Source organism: Acanthopagrus latus, chromosome 21 (assembly GCF_904848185.1).
Source record: "Acanthopagrus latus isolate v.2019 chromosome 21, fAcaLat1.1, whole genome shotgun sequence".
NCBI lineage: Eukaryota > Metazoa > Chordata > Actinopteri > Spariformes > Sparidae > Acanthopagrus > Acanthopagrus latus.
The window spans coordinates 6,364,350-6,384,727 of NC_051059.1; the positions used below are offsets into that span (position 1 = coordinate 6,364,350).

The window sequence follows — 20,378 nt, forward strand, 5'->3', positions numbered from 1 at the left end:
GCGTGTTTCAGTCAAACAGCACTAGAGGGCGCCAAAACCCACACCGCAAAGAATTGAATCACCTTTGCAAGCAAACAAGTCATCACGTTGGTGCCTTGAAGAAAGCTGTTTTCGGACACATCAAAATGTACTAATAAATAAAAATGAAGCACTGTAATCCGTTAATGAACCCCTGGGGTCTGGATGTATATTTCTAGTAAGTATTAAACCGGTAACATTAGATAAGATGAAGGTGATTCCTGAGATGTAGCCAATGTAATAAAGCCCTGATAAAACGGACAGTGCTGTCTACAAACAGGCCCGTTGTGCTGTGCACTCCATTAACCCTGTGAGAGTATTAAAACGCCCCCTAATTTTCTTCAGTCAGCTCTGGGGGGCCTGCGCTTTCTAGTTCGAGCATCTATAGCAGTAAAACGGCAATGGTGAAGATCACACAGTCAAATGGTCCCAGCTAGGCCGCATTTATTGTTTTCTCAACCTAACTATGGCTCCCATCCCGCCCAGAAGCGGCCGTACATATGACGGATTGCTGGGGCAGCCAATGAAATAGCCGTATGCTGCCGGCTTGGGAGAAAACGGACCAATCGTGATTTGAGAGCATCCGAGGGGCACGCTTTCTACGCTTTCTCTGGCAAGAATGTTAGTTCCTGCTCTTCCCTGGCCGTTTCCTGTAATCGTACAGTGTTGTGAGACGGAGAAAGCCATGTGTGTCGATGCAAAGGTAAATTTAGCACCCCGAAATTATTACTGCGAGAGTTAGGGCAGTGGATATGATGGTTATTTTCAGGTTTTTTAGCCGAAAAATAGACGCAGAACAACCGAAACAGCAATGCGGCCTAACCCGGGTCTGAACGTTGACGGGCAATGGTTATTGTGGCACGTTGCTTTGGTTTGGTCCGGTTTGTTGATGAGATTGAAGGAGTCCGGCAGCCTGAATGGTTGGTAGTAAATGACAGAGAGGAGAGTTAACGAGTCTAAACATATAATACACCGTGTATTCTTAAGCCTGGATAGGTTTTCGGTGCCTCACAGGCTTTTGTAATAGGCACATCTTGGTCGCGGTACAAGCTAATGCTAGCCGATGGTTTTGTGAGAAAGACTGCAATACGACCAGAGAGGAAAGCATCCCAGCTCTCCAGCATCAGTACCCTCCTCGTCTGACTTCACTACCAACTATTTCCATTCACTCAATTTTTCTTAGGTAGACTAGCTTTGTATATGAAGCTACTACTGAAACGGCTTCAAATTCATTGTAGGGTTTTTCTAAACCTGATGTCGTGTGGAAACGCGTTTTCTGGACGAAGTGGCCACGAGTTTGTTGTACTATGTGAGAGTAATATTTCTTTGAATAATCCAGCGGTGGTCATAAGTTTATGTGGGTTTTTCTCTATTTTTACTGTATAGTTTTTGAATGAAATCGTGGCAGTAGAGTAAACTTGATCATATGAGTGGCAGCTCACTGAAGATGAATGTGTGTTCACGTGGAAGTGGTCTGTGATTTAGTGAACTGTGCATGTTCTTGACGTGCTCTGGAAACCAAAGTTAGCTGAATAATGTCGTATTTGTAAACATCAGAAAAATATAGAACAACTCTTGGAGCTGAGAGGGAAACTCAAACTATTTTGAGAATCGAATAATTGGTTTTAGTAACTTTATAAGTGAAAGAAATCTAAATATTCTGATTCTAGCTCCTGAAATGTTAATGATTTCTGGTCTTTTTACTACTTTCTGACAGGAAACTGAAAATGTTGTGTTGTAGACAGAACAAGACTTTTGCAAATGTCATCAAATATAGATTGACGCGTTTCACCATTTTCTGACATTGTATAGACCAAGTAACAAATGGATGAAATGGGAAAATAATAAGGCATATACAATTAAACACATTTTCTATCCATAGTGAATAAGGCACACTAAGCCACACTAGTTGTATTCTGGTTTGAGCTGTTTTACAAACATCATATTAGCATACAGAAGTATTTGTTGTTATAATGTCAAAGCTATTATCCTGTGCTTCACTGACATAAGTGTTTTTCCTCTTTTCCCAGCTGTTTACTTAAAAATTGAGAAGAAGTGGACTGTGACTATTTAGCTTCCATCCCGGAGTCTTTTTAACGTTGTGCCCGTCTCCCTGTGTGGAGTGGGCAAGATGGCAGACCCCATCATGGACCTCTTTGAGGACACACCCCTGTTTAACCTGGACGCCCTACCAGATGATTCCTTCTCTCAGGGCTCATCGGACCCGGTGGAGGAGGCCCTTAAGCTGGCGTTGGGCCAGGTAGACCCACCAGCGGAGCCCGAGCTCACGGTCAACGCAGGCCTCACCGTTCCTGTAGCAGCTCCTGCCATCCCAGACCCTGCTCCCGTTCAAATCCCCACGCAGCAGCCTGTTCAAGTGGTGGCTGCCCAGACTGTTTCCATACCTGCAGCTCCTACTGTAGCCTCAGCCCCTGTTGAAACTGTACCTCAGATCCAGGCCCAGACAACCATACCTATTGTCAGCAACACCAGCGTGGTTACCAGTAGCACTGTCCTGCTGAGCTCACCTCTGTCTGTTTCCAGCTCTCCAGTCACCACCACTGCCACCACGCAGCTCGCACAGATAACTCACCAGCTCACTCCACAGCAGTTGGCTGCTATCACGCAGCAGGCTGGTGGTAAAATTGTCATTCTCAAAGGGCCCCAGGGTCAGGCTCAGGTGCTGCAGACTGTAACTGGGGCTACAGGACAGGCAAGTGGAAAGGTCATCCGTGTGTTGTCTGGGACTCCTCTTAAACCTGGCATGTCTATACTGCAAGGGGGGACAGTTTTGAATCAGGCAAGCCCAGGACAAGCTCAAGTCAAGGTGGGTGCTGCAGGGGTGCAGAGGCTGCTGCAGTCTCCCAACGGGCCAGTGAAACAGATGCTGCTGACCTCCGTGCCCCAGCAGGCACAAGGCCAAACTGTTCAGGTGCAGATGGCTCAAGGCCAGACTCAAGTCCAAGTCCAGTCCCCGGCAGCTCAGATCCAGGGCCAGGTGCAGCTACAGCCAGCCATGCAGGCCCAAACACAGGTAAGCAGCACCTCTTTTGCTTCAACAGGCAGACTGCCAGGTGTCACTCTGACAGCTGCAGCACATCAGGTGACATTTGGAGTGGTTTTCTAGTTTCACAAGCTGTATTTTTAGGTCTGTCTTTTTCTTGAGTGTCGTTAGTAGTCTCATCCTGTGTTTCTGATTCTAGGGTGGTGAAGCAAAGCGGATCACCCTGGTTCTCCAGCAGCCCTCCCAGGCAGCCTCTGCTGCGCAAGCGGGTCAAGCTGTTCCAGCCCAACAGCAGGTCACACAAATCCAGCAGGTTCAGACAGCCCAAGGGGGGCAGCAACAGACCCAGGCCCCAGCTAGACTGGTGCTGGGTCAGCTCCCTGGGGGTAAACTGGTGCTCCAAGGTAGTCAGCTAGCAGCCCTGACCCAGGCTCGGGCTGGAGGCCAGGCTGGAGGGCAGCCCAAAGTCCTCACTATTCAGCTGCAGGTGCAGCAACAGCCCAACCAACAAGGAGGAGTTAAGGTGAGAAAGAAGTGTTTTACATTTTACAGAACATGTTTTCCATTCACCTTTTGTTTTTCCAATTCTGTTTATGAAACATCTCTTTTGTTATTAAGTGCTGTGTTCTTATTGAAATCCTGCCAGTTATTCTCCATGATGCAGTTGATGGGGGGCGTTGAAGGTCTTGAATGTTACTGATATTAATGTTAGGAAGAGTGTTTCCCAATACACTCGATATTGATATAAGTCCACTTGCACTCTGGTTTTCAACCATTTGTGTAATGTAAAGCCCCCTTTAAAAAAAAAAAGAAGAAGCGATATAAGGAAATGTTTTGTTTTGAATGAAACTTGATATCAGTACAATGTAGACATAGCTAATAATTGAAACATTATGAAATGATAAAGGAAAAACAGTAGGATTGTATATCAGATTTCCCTGTGTTGTCGTTTCATAAGACTCCAGCATTTCAAGTTAAAAATCAGCAATGTGGCCTTTTCTGTTTAGCAGTAGTTTCAGATTGATTGTTGGAGCTTGAATGTTACATATTGCCCATGATTTCATGTTTGCCATAACTTCTACAGAACTATAAAATAATGATAAAGTTGCTGAAATATTTTAACATCACATAAGACACAAGACATGTGCATCTTGGGTATAGTTCTGTTCAGTTGATAGGTGTTCAGTAATGTAACACTTGTATTGGCACCACCTGGCAGCATTTTGAGAAATATGGGAAATAATTGTTTGGAGTTTTTATCCTGAGTTTGAGATGAGATGGATCTCTGGGCATTTACAAGAGAGATTGGATCAGGATGTGTTGAGCTACCTTAGGGTAGCCCAGTGTTTCGAGCAGAGGGAACGACGTAGGCCTTTCAAAGGTGTTTTTCACAACTCAAAAGCTGTTAAAGCTTAAAAAAACATCCTGGACTGAGTACAATTAGAGTACAAAGATGAAATTGATAGTGCTCTCATCTGACTGTTGATAAGATGCCAAACAAGCAGATTTCACAGATTTCCGAGTGTTCTTCAAAATCCTGCCAAATTCTCAAATCATATACTGTGACTGCAGTGCTGTGTTCCATCCAACCTGACATTTGCTTGTTTGTATTTTTGATCTCCTCCTTTGGTTCTTTTCAAAGGGGACTGTGATTTGACCTGTCTTTTCTTTCACTATCACAGTATCAGCTGGTCTCAGGAGCTGGAAATACCGGCAGCCCACAGGTGTTGCAGATTTCGCAGGGCCAAGGAGGACAGAGAGTTGCGGTGCCACTCAAAATGCTTCTGCAGCCACAGGTAGCTCTCCAGATGTGCTTAGACAATCACTTATGTTATATAAATGAGAGGGGCTTCAAGTTTAACTTTTTTTTTTTTTTTTTCAATAAAATGTGTCAGAAAATGTGTTTCTTTCAAAATAGTTTCTTCATTCAAACATTCTCCTTCACGCAGACAAGCTCAGCATCCTCAGCTGGGGGCACAGTCTCTGTGGTGAAGGTCATCAACACGTCAGCAGCCGGCCCCTCCACCACAACTACCACCTCTCCGTCCCAGGCCATCCGCATCACCAAGGCCCCTGGTGAGCCTGCCTCCGTGCGACGAGTGGAGATCCTGTGTAAGCAAGAGAAAGCAAACCGTATCGTTGCTGAAGCAATTGCCCGGGCCAAAGCACGTGGTGAGAAGAACCTGCCCAGAGTCCTCAACCAGGATGAACTTCCAAGCACACAGACCTCTCCGGAATCAGGGGGCACTGTAACCGTGGTGTCTGCTGCTAAGAAAAAGAGCAGCGGAGGAGGAAGCAAGAAGAAAAGTCCCGTAGCTGGAGGAACAACGCCCAAACCTGCCGGAGGGGCTGACAAAAAGGGCAAAGTGAAGACACCAGGAGGAACAACTGGGGTGGCTGGATGCACAGTAATCCCTGGAGCTGGGAACAAGAGCAAAAGCAAGACCAAGACAAAGTAAGTAATATGCATATATATATTAGGGGGAGTCATTTTAATCTTTCTTACCTCTCTATGTTTGGAAGGGTTGCCTTGTATAAAGATGTTTATTACTGCCCTTTAGCTACTTCTTCATTCTGTCTTTGTCTCACCTCTCTCCCCTGAAGCACTATTACTCTAGTGGGAGCAAAGAAGAGAAAAAGAAATGCGTCCTCTGATCACTCTGATGGGGAGTTGAGTCCTGCCTCACCTGCTGCGCTGGAGGATGACTTGATTACGGTACAAACACATAATTAAAATCAGCAGACTTTTGGAAACTTCCCCCAAATCCTATCAGTGGTCTGCACAGCCAACAACAGCTCATCCTTTGTTAGAACAGAAGCACTTCGATGTTATTGGATAGCTGTACTTTGTGTCTCGTTGTACAAATTTAACTGCACATGTATTCTGACATTTCCGTGGTCAACATTTTTAGCTGTACAAAAGAATGGAATGAGTTGGTTGTATTGACGTGTTTTGTAGTATAGTCTTGCACAGACATTTCTGCCTGTTTGTGCAGAAGTAGGATAGTTTTGGAGCCTTGTTACCTCCCTGTGAGAAGGTTTGCACCCTCCCATTTAATTTTTGGCTAATACGAATCGTTAGAAATCATGTTGATAACGTTACTACAAGCCAAAATGTCACACTTGCCGATGTTAAAATGTTGATTGATAGTCAGGTAAAATTAACTAACCTCTACAAGCCTGCTCAGGGTATTATGGAGGTTCTTTTGGGAAGCTGCCAGAATTGAATTTAAAATTGTTAATGTTCTGTATTCTCTAAAGGACAATATGATTTTAAATGACCCAACTTTTTTGTAGAGGGGGGTATTTTTTGTGTGTGTGTTTATTATTAAAGCTGAAAAAATGCTATGCGGGGGGGTGTAACATTCAATCTCATTTGTTCTTTTTACATATGTGTTACATAGTGTATCTGTGTTCATCAGTAAACCTTATGAAAACACACTGAATTTACGCCTCTCTCTCTCTCTTTTGGCCAGAAGAGGCGCTCCAATCGTGTAGTGAAAAGGAAGAAGTACACCGAGGACCTTGATATCAAGATAACAGATGATGAGGATGAGCAGGAAGATGTTGATGTTACTACAACCGCAGCAGCTGTGGCCTCCATCAGTGGCGGGACAGCAGCACTGCTCAAACAGGAAATGGAGCTGGATGTGGACGGACAACCCAGCATGCAGTTCTTTGTGGTGAGTGTAGAACTGTTCTGACAAAGTTATTTCTTCTCTGGTGAGGTTGAAAGGATCTTCATAAAGATATGAATGCTGATCGAATGGGCGTTGAGTGGTTTTAATCAAGTATATTACCTTTTTATTTTTAAAGGAAAATCCAAGTGAAGAAGATGCTGCCATTGTAGACAAAGTTCTGTCTATGAGGTTAACGAAGAAGGAAGTATGTTTATTCCCCTGTTATATTTATTTTAATGCAGTTCTAATTCTTTTGATTCATACTTTAGAATCACTCAAACCTAAAAACCGTTCTTCTCTTTCAGTTGCCTGGGGGCCAATACACCACTGTTGAGGAGTTCTTTGTGAAATACAAGAACTAGTGAGTTTCAGAATCACAACTAATAACTGCAGCCCCTGAACCAGACAGCTTGTATTTGTTAAGGGTACCAAACAAGTAATACTTGATTCTGTTTTTCTCAGTTCATACTTGCACTGTGAGTGGGCTAGTTTGGAGCAGCTGGAGAAAGATAAGAGGATCCATCAAAAGATCAAGAGGTTCAAGACCAAACACGCACAGATGAGGCACCTCTTTCAGGAGGTGAGCGTGGCCCGTGTTCCTTTTTAGGCTGCGGTTTAGCTGCTTGAACTACAGTTTCCTACATATTTGTTGTCTGTTGCTGATCCTGTTGTTGTCTGCAGGATGAAGAGTCTTTTAACCCAGACTATGTAGAGGTGGACAGAATCCTGGATGTTTCCCACAGTGTGGACAAGGATAATGGCGAGGTGAGAAACCTACCTCATCAAAGCTGTTCTTGGCTTGGCCAATGAATATGACCCTTTCTTCTCTTTTATCAAGTAGCATGATTGCAAAAGTTATATACTTGCTCTTACTCTTCTCCCTACAGCCCGTTATCTACTACTTGGTGAAGTGGTGCTCTCTTCCTTATGAAGACGCCACTTGGGAACTGAAGGAGGATGTTGACGAGGGCAAGGTCGAAGAGTTCATCAAAATCCAAGACCGACAACCTCGCCTGAAGAGAACGGTGAGCAGTCAAGTGCACAATAGCCAGGAGCTGGTTTAAGTTTGGAACTGAAGTTTATTTCCAATCACCTGATTTTATGCACACTCTGAATTTCCTCTTTAAAAGAACTTGTATGAAAAAAAGCACAGAATTTTCCACTTTATCTCAAGCGGAAAAACATCAATAAAGAGGAGATGCAATGAATATGGATGGAAGAGATCTTAGAAATTAATAAATGATGCAGTAGCTCTGCTTGTGGTTCTACCGAAGCAAGGCCATTGGTGTCAGAGACCTAACTGCAAATGGATAATGGTCATTATCTTCTTCTTACCCAGTTTTCTTTCTCTCTCATCAGACACGACCATCTGCCAATTCATGGAAGAAGTTGGAGGAGTTCAGAGAGTACAAGAATGGCAACACGCTCAGAGAGTATCAGCTGGAAGGAGTTAATTGGCTGCTCTTCAACTGGTACAACAGGTATTTATCACACACTGGACATGCTACACTCCCAGGTCACAGCAAGCATTTTGAAGCTGCAGTCACTGAAACCAGATTAGTTTTACTGGGTACAATGCTGTAATTAAAGAAGCACTGTGGAAACTCTTTGTTCTTTTGGAACGTTGATCGGTGACTGCTTCTTGAATGGCGTCACCAATTACTCTGTTTCCTGCCTTTCAGGCAGAATTGCATCCTGGCAGATGAAATGGGCCTGGGGAAGACCATCCAGTCAATTACGCTGCTGTCCGAGATCTATAATGCTGGCATCCAAGGCCCATTCCTGGTCATTGCCCCCCTCTCCACCATCACCAACTGGGAGAGGGAGTTCTCCACATGGACCAACATGAACGCCATCGTCTACCACGGCAGCCTGGCCAGCCGACAGATGATCCAGCAGTATGAGATGTACTGCAAGGACGAGAAGGTGGACTTATTTATTCTGATTATGTTATTATAATAATTTTACTGATGTTAAAACATGTCTGATGAAAATTGCCATTATGTTCACAGGAGCACTTGATTCCAGGAGCGTACAAGTTTGACGCTCTCATCACAACCTTTGAGATGATTTTATCTGACTGCCCAGAGCTGAGGGAGATCTCCTGGCGTTGTGTGATTATTGATGAGGCTCACCGCCTTAAGAATCGTAACTGCAAGCTGTTGGACAGCTTGAAGATGTTGGATCTGGTGAGTGGACCACAGATGATTGTGGATTTCAGAACAAAACCAAGGTGTTCGGGAAAAATACACGCAATTTGATTCAAAATGTTGCTTTTCGTTATTGCACTCACTTTGTAGTGGGGATCAAAAACAGTTCTTCCTCTCATACCCTCTGTACCATTCCCCCTTTGAAAAAAATACAGTTTCTTTCCTTGACTTGCTGATGAATATTATTTCCCATCTCTCTCTTATTCCTTCTCATGTCTTATTTGTGTTCTGTGGTCTCTCCTAGGAACACAAGGTGTTATTGACTGGCACCCCTCTGCAGAACACTGTGGAGGAACTCTTCAGTCTTCTTCATTTCCTGGAACCTGCTCAGTTCCCCTCTGAGACTGAATTCCTCAGAGACTTTGGAGATCTCAAAACCGAGGAACAGGTGTGAAATATACACTTGTTGGCACGCACAAGCGCATATTTGCACACATCTATCGGTGTTCCTCGTCGTGCACATCTGCTCATTTCACAGGTATTTTACAGCTGTTACTGAGCAAATCTTCTTTTTTTTTTCTGCTCCATAGGTTCAGAAGCTGCAGGCCATCTTGAAACCCATGATGTTACGAAGGCTTAAAGAAGATGTTGAGAAGAACTTGGCACCTAAACAGGAGACTATCATTGAGGTTATTGTGAATAGTGAACATTCAGTGTGAACTATGGGGTTAGGAGATCTCAATGACCGAGAGAAGGCCACCATTTCACTGTTGGACTGTGTCTTCTCTCAGGTTGAGTTGACGGATGTCCAGAAGAAGTATTACCGAGCCATCCTGGAGAGGAACTTCAGCTTCCTCAGTTTAGGGGCAAACAGTAACAGCAACGTCCCCAACCTGCTCAACACTATGATGGAGCTACGAAAGTGCTGCAACCACCCCTACCTCATCAATGGTATTGTATCACATTATTAACTCAAAGCCTTATGTTTATAGTGTTAAGTTTAAATGTATATCTGCTGATGCTGGATGCAATTAACGAGTGTGTGTCGAGGATGTTTAGCCCTGGCTCAGCTTATGTTAAATCAGAGTAATGTTTTTCTAAAGCTGCCTGCACACGATAAGCAGTCTGAGCTGCACATGCTGCAGGTTTGGACAGTGAAGAGAGATCAGCGTCAAAGGTCATTATATAATGTATGCTGTGTACACAAGACTTTTAAATTGAAACGGTAAATAAAGATATACAATTAGCATGTGTTTTCAGTTTATTTTCTTTTTGGAAACTTAAAAAGTTTCCCTCAAGATATACCCTCATCATCAGTTGTACTATGATTGAAAAGGCAGCATAAAATCTGACTTTAATTATAATATTGGAAAATATGCATCCCAATATTGTAATGCTGCATAGTAGATGAACGCCTTGCAACTGTGTGAAAAAGCTTACATCTTTGGACAGTATCACTAAAGTTGTTTTATTGTCTCTTTCTTGTCCAGGCGCGGAGGAGAAGATCGTAGCGGAGTTGAGGGAGGTGTATGACCCCCTGGCTCCTGACTTCCATTTGCAGGCCCTGATTCGGTCGGCCGGCAAGCTGGTGCTACTGGACAAGCTGCTGCCTCGCCTCAAGGCTGGCGGCCACAAAGTGCTCATCTTCTCCCAGATGGTGCGCTGCTTGGACATTCTGGAGGACTACCTCATCAACAAGAGGTGGGTGGGCTGAGGTGTCTTAACACAACTGATTTTCAAAAACGGTTTAACACTGTTCCAAGTATAATGAGGATTTAAGTAAATTATAAATGACAAGTTTTTTTTTTTTTTTTCCAGATACCTTTTTGAGCGAATTGATGGCAGAGTGCGTGGGAACTTAAGACAGGCTGCCATCGATCGCTTCAGTAAGCCTGACTCAGACCGCTTTGTCTTCCTGCTGTGTACCCGTGCTGGTGGCCTGGGTATTAACCTCACTGCTGCTGACACCTGTGTTATATTTGATTCTGACTGGAACCCTCAGAATGACCTGCAGGTACTCTCCAGTATAAAGTTTGCATGAACAACAAACAATCTTTACATTTATTTCATGTTTCCAGACTCTTTCTATCTCTTGCTTCATTTACGGTGCTCTAATGAGCCTTTTTTGAATCCTTTTTTCAGGCCCAAGCACGGTGCCATCGTATTGGACAGTCTAAGGCTGTCAAGGTCTACCGTCTGATCACTAGGAACTCTTATGAGAGGGAGATGCTGGACAAGGCAAGTCTGAAGCTGGGCCTGGACCGTGCCGTCCTGCAGAGCATGAGTGGAAACAAAGACAGCAACGTCAACGGGGTAAGAAACCTAATAGTCATTAACTTAAACTGCCAGGTCAGTTTAAGGTTGGTCAGTTGTATTACATCTCACTAATATAGAAAAAAAATGTAATCCATTTTGGGCCACTTGTGTCACTGTCTTTCTGCATCTCCTTTAGCAGATTCAGCAGTTCTCCAAGAAGGAGATTGAGGACCTGCTGAGGAAGGGAGCTTACGCTGCCATCATGGATGAGAATGATGAAGGCAGTCGCTTCTGTGAGGAGGACATCGACCAGATCCTTCAGCGAAGAGCCACCACCATCACAATTGAGAGCGAGGGCAAGGGCTCCACATTCTCCAAGGCCAGCTTCGTGGCCTCTGAGAACCGTAATGACATCGCCCTCGATGACCCTGAATTCTGGCAGAAGTGGGCCAAAAAAGCAGACATAGACATGGACTCCATCAACAGAAAGGTAAGTGTAAGGTGGTCATCAAAGGCTTACAGCATTGTCACTGCATGTTAGATACTGCAGATTTTACTATTGTCTTATCTGGTTGCACTCTTGTTTTTAAGGCCTGTATGGGAAATGCCTGTATATTTATTTGAAGTTATGTGTAATTGACTGCAAGTTACTTCTCACCCTTTAGAACACACTTGTGATCGACACTCCCAGAGTCCGTAAGCAGACCCGTCAGTACTCCAGTTTACGAGGTGAAGGTGGGGACCTCTCTGATCTGGACAGCGACGACGAATATCCACCTGCCAATTCCAGACAGTCACGTGCCTCCAGACGCTCCGACCGCCACAGTGGAGGGGGTTACGGCCGCACGGACTGTTTCAGGGTGGAGAAACACCTGCTCGTTTATGGGTATGTATGGGCATGCTAAGAATTTTATCGAATATTAATTTGTCTCTTTACAGTCTTCTCTCTTGTTCTTTGTCCTCACCTGTCACCTCTTCTCTTCTCCTTAAGTTGGGGTCGCTGGAGGGACATCTTGTCTCATGCCAGATGTAAGCGTCGTCTGAGTGAACGGGACGTGGAGACGATCTGTCGCGTCATTCTGGTGTTTTGTCTGCTCCACTATCGTGGAGATGAGAACATCAAGAGTTTCATCTGGGAGCTCATCACACCGCCAGAGAATGGGCGCGAACCCCAAACACTACTCAACCACTCTGGTAGGAGCAACACACAGATTGCAGAATCAGAACCTTTCTCATACATTCAGTGCCGGTGCATGCATTCCTTATTAGTTTTCTGTTCAAATATCTATTTATTTATTAACTTTGTATTTTTTGTCTCTGCCTAGGTCTGTCTATCCCTGTTCCAAGAGGCAGGAAGGGTAAGAGGGTAAAAGCCCAGAGCACATTTGACGTTCAGAAGGTGGAGTGGATCCGCAAATACAACCCTGACACCCTGCTCCTGGATGACAGCTACCGTAAACACCTCAAGCACCAGTGCAACAAGTGAGTGAAGCCCAGTCAGCTATGTTATTTGATTTGTGTGTACATGGGAAAGCCGTCTGCATTCAAACACTTAAACCTCTCCTTTTCTACAAAAGGGTGTTGCTGAGGGTGCGTATGCTCTACTACCTGAAGCAGGAGGTGATTGGCGAACATGCCGACTCTGTCCTGAAAGGCGCTGACATCAGGTATCAAATATTGTCTTTTGTACATTAATCCAAATGCAGAGACTGAATAACTGACATTTATTATGATACACCTGAACACTGTTTACAATACATGTTTTTATATTTTCCAGGGATGTTGATATCTGGATGCCTGAGATGGAGCAACAGGAGGTACCTGCAGGATGGTGGGATGCTGAGGCAGACCGCTCACTGCTTGCTGGTGTATACAAACATGGTAGGTTTTCTCTATGGACGCTTTGGAATTAGGTTGAGATTTCTTTTACTCCAGTTGCCTCAGATTACAAACTTTTTTTTGTTGTCAATTAACAGTTTTGACTTGTTTTCTGTCACCAGGTTATGAGATGTACACCACCATGCGTGCTGATCCCTGCCTCTGCTTCCTGGAGAGAGCTGGTCGTCCTGATGACAAGGCCATTGATGCTGAGCAGCACACTGGTGACGCCGAGCTGGGAGACGAGTGAGTGATCCTGGCCAATGGGGCTTATTTAAACCTGCTTATGAATCTATAGCAGACATGCAGGTTAGGTGGACATGTTCAGTTTTAAGTCTGTTTCAAAGTCTCTCCATTATTACAACCTGAAGTACAATGGTCATAAAGTTAACTTTATGAAACATTAGAAAGTTGAGCCCCTTTATTAGACACAACTCGCTCTTTAGCAGCCTAATGTTGATTTGTTGTTTGTATTGTACAGTGCTGACTATGATAAGTACTCAGAGGACCCAGAGTTCAAGCCTGCGTCAAGACACGCCAAAGATCTTTTTGAGGAGGTAAGAATCTGAGCCTTCACACTGACGAGTTTCTGTCAGAAAGCGTTGATTTTCAGGGACTTTTGGGAGTATGTTGGAAATAAGCAACTTGATTAAACCAGTTAACGAGTCTCTGTTTAACCTTGTCTACCAGCCTGACTCCATGAACGTGGACGACGAGATTTCTGTTGAAGACAAGGCGGGGCCAGTGCTCACAGAAACCTTATCCAGCCAGAGTGGTGCGTCCGACTGGCCCTCCAGTTCATCACTAACAGCGCGATTGCGGCGGCTGATCACAGCTTACCAACGCAGCTACAGGCAGGAGCAGCTGAAGATCGAAGCTGAGGCAAAGGGTGACCGCAGGCGCAGGCGTTGTGAACAGGCCAGTAAGCTGAAGGAGATTGCACGACAGGAGCGTCAGCAGAGGTACGCTAGTGTTGTATTATGTTCTAGTGATGCCAAGTGGAAGTCCTTATTATATTTCAGCATATACTTAGTTTTTTTACAGGCTTGTTATCAGCTTAAATATAGACTTTTTACTACTGTAAGCTTGTGTAGGGCACATAGTTAATGTTGACTTTCATTTGTTATTTCATGTCGTTTCCTCGCTCCATTCTGAATTGTAAATTTTAAGATTTCTTGTGGAGTCTTCTTGAAAATAAAGAGTAAAGTTTCTAAGCATGTATAAAAGCATATTATAACATATTCCTTAGCGTTATTTGCTTATTTTAGGTGGAGGGAAATATATTCAACACTTGCCTTCTCATCCATCACCTCACTTGCCTTCTGTCTTTTTGCAAAGGTGGACACGTAGAGAAGAGTGCGACTTCTACCGCGTGGTGTCCACTTTTGGTGTGGAAAAAATAAAAAAGGAGCAAGGACTTCCTGAGGGCGGAGACCCCGATTATGACTGGAACCGCTTCCGTACCTTCGCTCGTCTGGATAAAAAAACGGATGAGAGCCTCAGTCGATACTTCCGCTCTTTTGTTGCCATGTGCCGGAGAGTTTGCCACCTGCGGCCAGGCCGTGGTGAAGGTAACTCTTCCATTGTTTTGATTTAAGGGTTTCCTTTTGAGGTGCTTAGGTAAGAGCAGAGTATGTTGAGTTCACAGTCACAGTAAATATCTGTTCTCTCCTCCTGCTCAGATCCATCAGAGCTTTCTCAGACTGTGGCCCCTATCACTGAGGAGCGTGCTTCTCGTACTCTATACCGTATCAGCCTCCTGCGTCGCCTCCGTGAGAGAGTCCTGCCCCACCCCTGCCTAGAGGAGCGTCTGCCGCTGGCTCCAACCAGCTCCGAGCTGCCCGCTTGGTGGAATATCCCAGACCACGATCGTCAACTAATGCTGGGCGCTTCACTGCACGGTGTCAGCCGCACTGAGCTCTCCATCTTTGCAGATCCTCAGTTCACCTTTAATCAGGCTCGTGAAGAATTCATCCAGAACCAGCAGGCCCCACCCCCTCCACCTCCAATTCAAGCACCTCTCATTGTGCCTCTCAGCCACCCGAAGACTGAGGAGGATGTGCCGAGTATAAAGGAGGAGGGAGCTGATGAGGAAGCCCGGTTGCTTGGAGGTCAAATCACTGCTGATCTGCAGAATACGTCTTTGAGCCACCACGATGGAAAGGTACGAGGGCCAGGCTGGAGCCTGAAGAGGAGCAGAGGGAAAGTTGGGAAGTCTGGAGGAGGAAGGAAAGGAGAGGGAGGGTCGGATTCTGATTCAGATTCTGATTCGGGCTCATCATCATCTGAGCGATCAGGCAGCAGTGATGACAGTGGAGAGAGTGAGGAAGAGACAGAAGGAGGTAAATTGGTGGTAACGACAGAACAAAATGGAATCAAGCAAGAATAAATGTAACAAACTGATTTTATTTTATTTATTTTTTCTTAGCAGGCATGAAGCTGTGTGACGTAGACGATAATAGTCTACTCTCTATGACTCCGTCCCAGGATGGCATTCCTCCTCCTGATCCCCTCAGAGTGGACTGGCCCAAGGTAGTTGATCTACAGTTTACTAAATGGATGTTGAAAGTTTCAAGTCTGAAAGCTTTTCTCTGAATAAACATTCTACCTCTATTTTCTTGTTGGTGAGTGACTGACACATGAGTTTTCTTCTTCCTCTCAGGACCGCGTGTTGATCAACCGGCTGGACAGTTTGTGTAATCTGGTGCTGACCGGTCAGTGGCCTTCAGGGCGTCGCTACATTCCCGAAGTTCAGCTGAACCCGAGCTCAGAACTAGTGGGAGACGAGATGGCCTACACAAGGGTGATCCGTAAACCCGGCATCACGCCTGGTGGTCCAGGGGCAGAAGGAGATGATGGAGAGTTCACTGTGAAGCTACTCAAGGTGAGAATATAGTGGAGGGTAAAATAATAAAGTCTAAGTGTGCTCCGATGAGGACTTTTGGGGCTGAACACCATTCACAGATTGCTGGAAGCAGTATTAGCTGATACAGATCAGTGTCTTCACTTTCTTGTCAGTAGTTTGTTATTAGTGGCATAGTTTAGTTTAGTGGCATTGAAATGTTGAGGAAATAAATGATTATATTTAATGTATTTACATATTTAAAAATCAAAAGTAAATGGGAGACAGAATTCAGGAACGTCGAATTTGGGAATGATTAAAAATAAGTCAGTCTTTGTAGTGATGTATTTGTGCCTTGAAGCCGGTGCTAACTTTTTATCAGTCCTCTGTCAAAGTCAACTGGTGGCAAATTAGTCTACTTCAGTGCATGTATTTAATGTAAACCTGCTGTGTTTCCACATTAAACCGCAGTTCACTGAATGACACTTCATGTTCCTCTGAACAGAAACTCTCAGTCCCACTGTGTGCCTCCACTGTGAGCCATTAGTTCAGTCAGCTGTTAGCTGTCATGCTGTAAGGCTCGAAACAAACAGCGTCACTTCGTCCTCCCATGCCGGAGAAAGAGAATATAACTACATGAATGATAGATTAAACAGACTACCTCTGACTCCAATGGAGCGTGACTTCTCTGGCTGTTACTGTAGTTATCTCTCTCCACAGCGCTGTGTCAGCATTAGTTATAATCACCAACTGGCCACTCGGCATGAGACCTGACATTACGATAATTGTTCTGCGGTACAGCTCCATCTATCCCTTCAGTCAAAGACGGCTTGCCGGCAGGACCCGGCTATTATGTTGCACTGCTTAATCCACGAGGACAATGAAAGTGACTGCAGCCAGTTAGTAGCAGAGTCCTGCATACAGAAACTGTCTCCTGTGTTTATTGATCAGCTTTTCCGAGTGGGTTTTATAGAGACCACCAATTGAACTTTTTACAACATATGTTGGCTGATCACAATCTCTGCCCTATTAATCTTGAGTCAAACATGGGAAGTTGAAAATATCCAGTAACTATCTGTTGCTTTTATTTGCTAATAAAATTGTTTCCCCTCCATCAATCTGTGAGGCTTTAGTGCCAGATCTGTCATATTTAAAACAGATTCTCCAAGATGTAGCTGTGATGAAGTAGTTATATGACTAAATCACTCTCTTGTGTGTCACCCTGTCAGGAGGAGGGGCTGAAGCTGACCTTCTCTAAACAGGCTCTGATGCCAAATGGGTCTGCAGGAGAGAGCAGCAGCCGCAAGAGGCGCAAAGACCAAGAGGTCCATATCATCACCTGTTTCTGTGACGTACAGGAAGGATTGGGTAGAAAAACTGCTTTGGATTTAGTTTGATAACTATTGTTTTTGTTTGTCTCGCTTGTAGTTATCCGACCCAGATGGACTCCATGATCCACTGGAAAGAACTCCTCGGCGCAGGGACCCTCCCACCTGGCTGAAGGAGAACCCAGATTATGAGGTGGAGGGAGACATGCTGGAGGTATGATTGTTACACTTATCATTTAGCGACTGGTCTTAAGGTGTAGGTTCATATTGCTCTGGTCTCAGGTTAATAAGTAACCAAAATATCTAAACTAAAAGTTTCTGCTATATTACATAACATGTCTTGTTTCCTCAGCTTCTTGTAAACAGGAGCAAGAGGAAGAGGAGGAGGAGGGCAGATAAAGCCCTGACAGGCAGTGAGAAGGTCAAAGTCATTAACATGAGGACAGGAAAGAAGGTGAGACATACTGTATTAATTGTGTTTTTTAATTAGTTTGCAGTTTGTTACCTCTCACTAATGGACAAACACCCAAATGTTTCTTCTTTGTAGGTCGGAGCTGCATTCTGTCCGATGCTGCAAGACCTGAGGGAATATCTGGAGGAGAATCCTGATAATGCTGTAGCACCAGATTGGTCTGAAACTGTTCGAAAATCTGTACGTAGATATTACATTTTTGCTATATAGTGTTGTTAAGGAACAACGCTTTTTAAGTGCTTTCTCTCTGATTCTCTGTGTAGTTGAAAAGTGCTGCTGTATTAGATTCTACATCACAAAAAGTGCCTTTCAAAAGTATGTAGAGGTGAAAGTTAGCTAAAACTATGTTTATGTTAGTTTTCTGGGGGATCATTCATCACATTTAGGTACACAATACGTTTTTTTCTTCTAGGATTTTTGGCTTTCAAAGACTGGAAATGTGGGTTACCACAGCATCAACAAAGTAAAACTTTGTGACAACAAACCTCTGCCTACTTACGCCTTATGCTTAAGACTTTTCAGTGTTTCTAATGATGTATGTTCTTCTCACAGGGCTTCCTGCCAGAGACCCTCTTCCACCGACTGCTGACTGAGCACTCAGAGATCCCGAAGAAAAGCAGGCGTCGCCATCACCATCACCACCACCATCACCACACTCCTGATCCCATCCCCGAAGACCCCAACCTGGACGGGGTCGAGGAGGAGACTCTGGTCTCAGACGGAGCCTACATGATGGATGAGGAGGACCTGGAGAGCTCCCATCACTTCCTCACCAGTCCGGACTTTGACGTTAAAATGGAGGGCGGCGACAGCCTTTCCCAAGGTGACTATGACAGCTCGGATCAAGAGGCGCTATTGGACGATGTCATCATAGCACAGAAGGACTCTGACTCCTCATCAAGCTCAGAGGATTGACTGAACCACATTCTTCGAACACATCAGACTTAATCCCCTTCTCAACATTGAATCATGTTATTCCTCATCATTTATTTTTACCATATTATGTATCAAATTACGGATGTATGTGTTTTTTTTTGTTGCTACTTTTATTCATTTATTTTATATAGGGATTTTTTTCCATGAAAGGAACAAGTTTGCACCCATCTGTTTTCTTTTTCAACATCACAATTGTGTTCCATCTTTGTGTCCTCAGTCCTCCTCTCTAACCTCTGACAAAACGGCAAAAAGCTGAGCTTTCTTACATCATGACTCGTCATTCTCCTCCTCCTCTTCCTCCAAACCTGTTCTTTCCATCACATTCCCAGACATGACCAAAAGGGGACCCCTGCTGTACAGATACCCTTTTCTTATCTAAGAACCTCAATGCTGGTCCTCTAACGCTACATGAAACTGGACATTGTGTACTGAGCAGAGCCTGGATCCAGATCCCACAATCCCCTCCGATCTTGTTTGGTCATATCTTGTGTGTCCAGGCGAGTCTGTGAACTTAAAGGGGATCCAGTGTGTGGACGTACTGTTATTGTTTTCACTCTATGGGAGGGGTGGGGGTTGAGGGGGAGGGAGAGGGAAAGTGGCGTATTAGTTACTGAAGCAGTGCTAGGAGGATGGGTGTATTGTACAATGTAGAGCTGGTCAATTGTGTACTATGAGATGACGGCAATGAGTTACTATTCTTGTTTTATGATCTGAGTGTATCTGTGAAATGAATAACAGCAATCTACAGTGAACACAAGTTTCTGTGTATTATTGTGACTTTGATCTAGCAGCAGTTAGGTTCACTGTTTGTACAACAAGCTTGGTTATGTTTGATTTGTGCTACAGCAGATCATAATGTGATACTGCTTTGGAACTTGAATTATTAGTAATGGCAGTAATGTCCACATTTACCAACATTCCTGACATTATAAAGTATTTGATAGGGACATAAACACATTAAATAATTTGGAAAAAAAAAGACAAAGTTCAAGAACTCATCTATCATTCAATTGAATTACTAGCCTCATCCTGCATGGGAAAACAACTTGCACCCCATTAATATGATTTTAGTAGTTTTAATAGAGAATGCATTTGTGTCTAAATGTCAGTGCCTCTTCTCTTGATTCTTTTTGTATTTCTAATATACTGTATGCAGCTGGCATATTCAACTCTTTTTTTATATATATATATATATAATAATTGCAATATATGTGATTAATCCTTCTCAAATCACACAGATACCTACTTAGCACTCACCAGTGTTATATTATGGGCATAGCCATGAATAAAATCATGGTTTTGGCAAATATGCATAGATTTAGAGTTAAGACAAAATATGATGAAAATAGGCTAACCCTTCTTAGATCCAGAGAGCAGGAGAGGTAATGAGGTTAGGTATGGTTGGGGAGGAGTACAGAAAAGCAGGTCTCTTAATGTTGTAGAGAAAGGGGAAGTGCAAACAGATAATGAATGTCTAATAATAACAAGAAGAAGAACTAGAAACATTTGCATTTTCTGCAAAAATACAGTGTGAATGCTGACAGCTGAAGTGATTTCGGTAATCTGCTGAATGTACTGGAGAAACACATATGCTGGAGCCATAGCAGAACCAATGTTGAAAATGTCTCCATAAGAATGAATGGGAAAACACCTCCCAAACTCCTGCGAGTTACTGCGAGGTGTTACGGTTATGGTGAAATTATTTATACAGTGAATAACAAGAGACATTGCTGAACTCTGTGTCTTTTTTATTTCTGTAGAGTGAAAAATGAGGGTGCGAATGCCGAAGGAGAGACAAAACAGGTCCCGTCTGC

At 44.0% G+C, this 20,378-nt stretch overlaps 1 protein-coding gene across 4 annotated transcripts; it reads left to right on the plus strand.

Moving 5' to 3' along the window:
* Positions 1-567: 567 nt before the first annotated feature.
* Positions 568-19,639, plus strand: chd8 (chromodomain helicase DNA binding protein 8). Of its 4 annotated transcripts, none has more exons than XM_037083688.1 (39): positions 568-721; positions 2,049-3,052; positions 3,222-3,545; positions 4,705-4,818; positions 4,972-5,477; positions 5,627-5,738; positions 6,499-6,705; positions 6,839-6,907; positions 7,008-7,063; positions 7,165-7,282; positions 7,384-7,467; positions 7,590-7,727; positions 8,062-8,183; positions 8,385-8,628; positions 8,715-8,891; positions 9,157-9,300; positions 9,443-9,541; positions 9,644-9,803; positions 10,343-10,553; positions 10,671-10,866; positions 10,995-11,165; positions 11,305-11,598; positions 11,774-11,994; positions 12,100-12,302; positions 12,434-12,590; positions 12,686-12,775; positions 12,886-12,989; positions 13,109-13,232; positions 13,468-13,543; positions 13,677-13,948; positions 14,325-14,557; positions 14,669-15,328; positions 15,418-15,518; positions 15,649-15,870; positions 17,058-17,153; positions 17,257-17,370; positions 17,509-17,610; positions 17,704-17,808; positions 18,181-19,639. In XM_037083688.1, the coding sequence occupies exons 2-39, from the start codon at positions 2,150-2,152 to the stop codon at positions 18,541-18,543; spliced, it is 7,692 nt and encodes a 2,563-aa protein (XP_036939583.1). In that variant the 5' UTR covers positions 568-721; positions 2,049-2,149; the 3' UTR covers positions 18,544-19,639. The 4 variants fall into 4 exon arrangements, with proteins under 4 accessions (XP_036939583.1, XP_036939580.1, XP_036939581.1 ...); XM_037083685.1 differs by having other exon boundaries at positions 15,415-15,518; positions 18,181-19,321; XM_037083686.1 differs by having other exon boundaries at positions 11,308-11,598; positions 15,415-15,518; positions 18,181-18,543.
* Positions 19,640-20,378: the final 739 nt, after the last annotated feature.

Excerpts from the sequence above, each read along its gene's own strand:
- chd8 (XM_037083685.1), top strand. The coding sequence starts at position 2,150 with ATGGCAGACCCCATCATGGACCTCTTTGAGGACACACCCCTGTTTAAC. Across the intron at positions 8,892-9,156 it reads GCTTGAAGATGTTGGATCTG|GAACACAAGGTGTTATTGAC; the intron begins GTGAGTGGACCA and ends GGTCTCTCCTAG. Across the intron at positions 9,804-10,342 it reads CCACCCCTACCTCATCAATG|GCGCGGAGGAGAAGATCGTA; the intron begins GTATTGTATCAC and ends TTTCTTGTCCAG.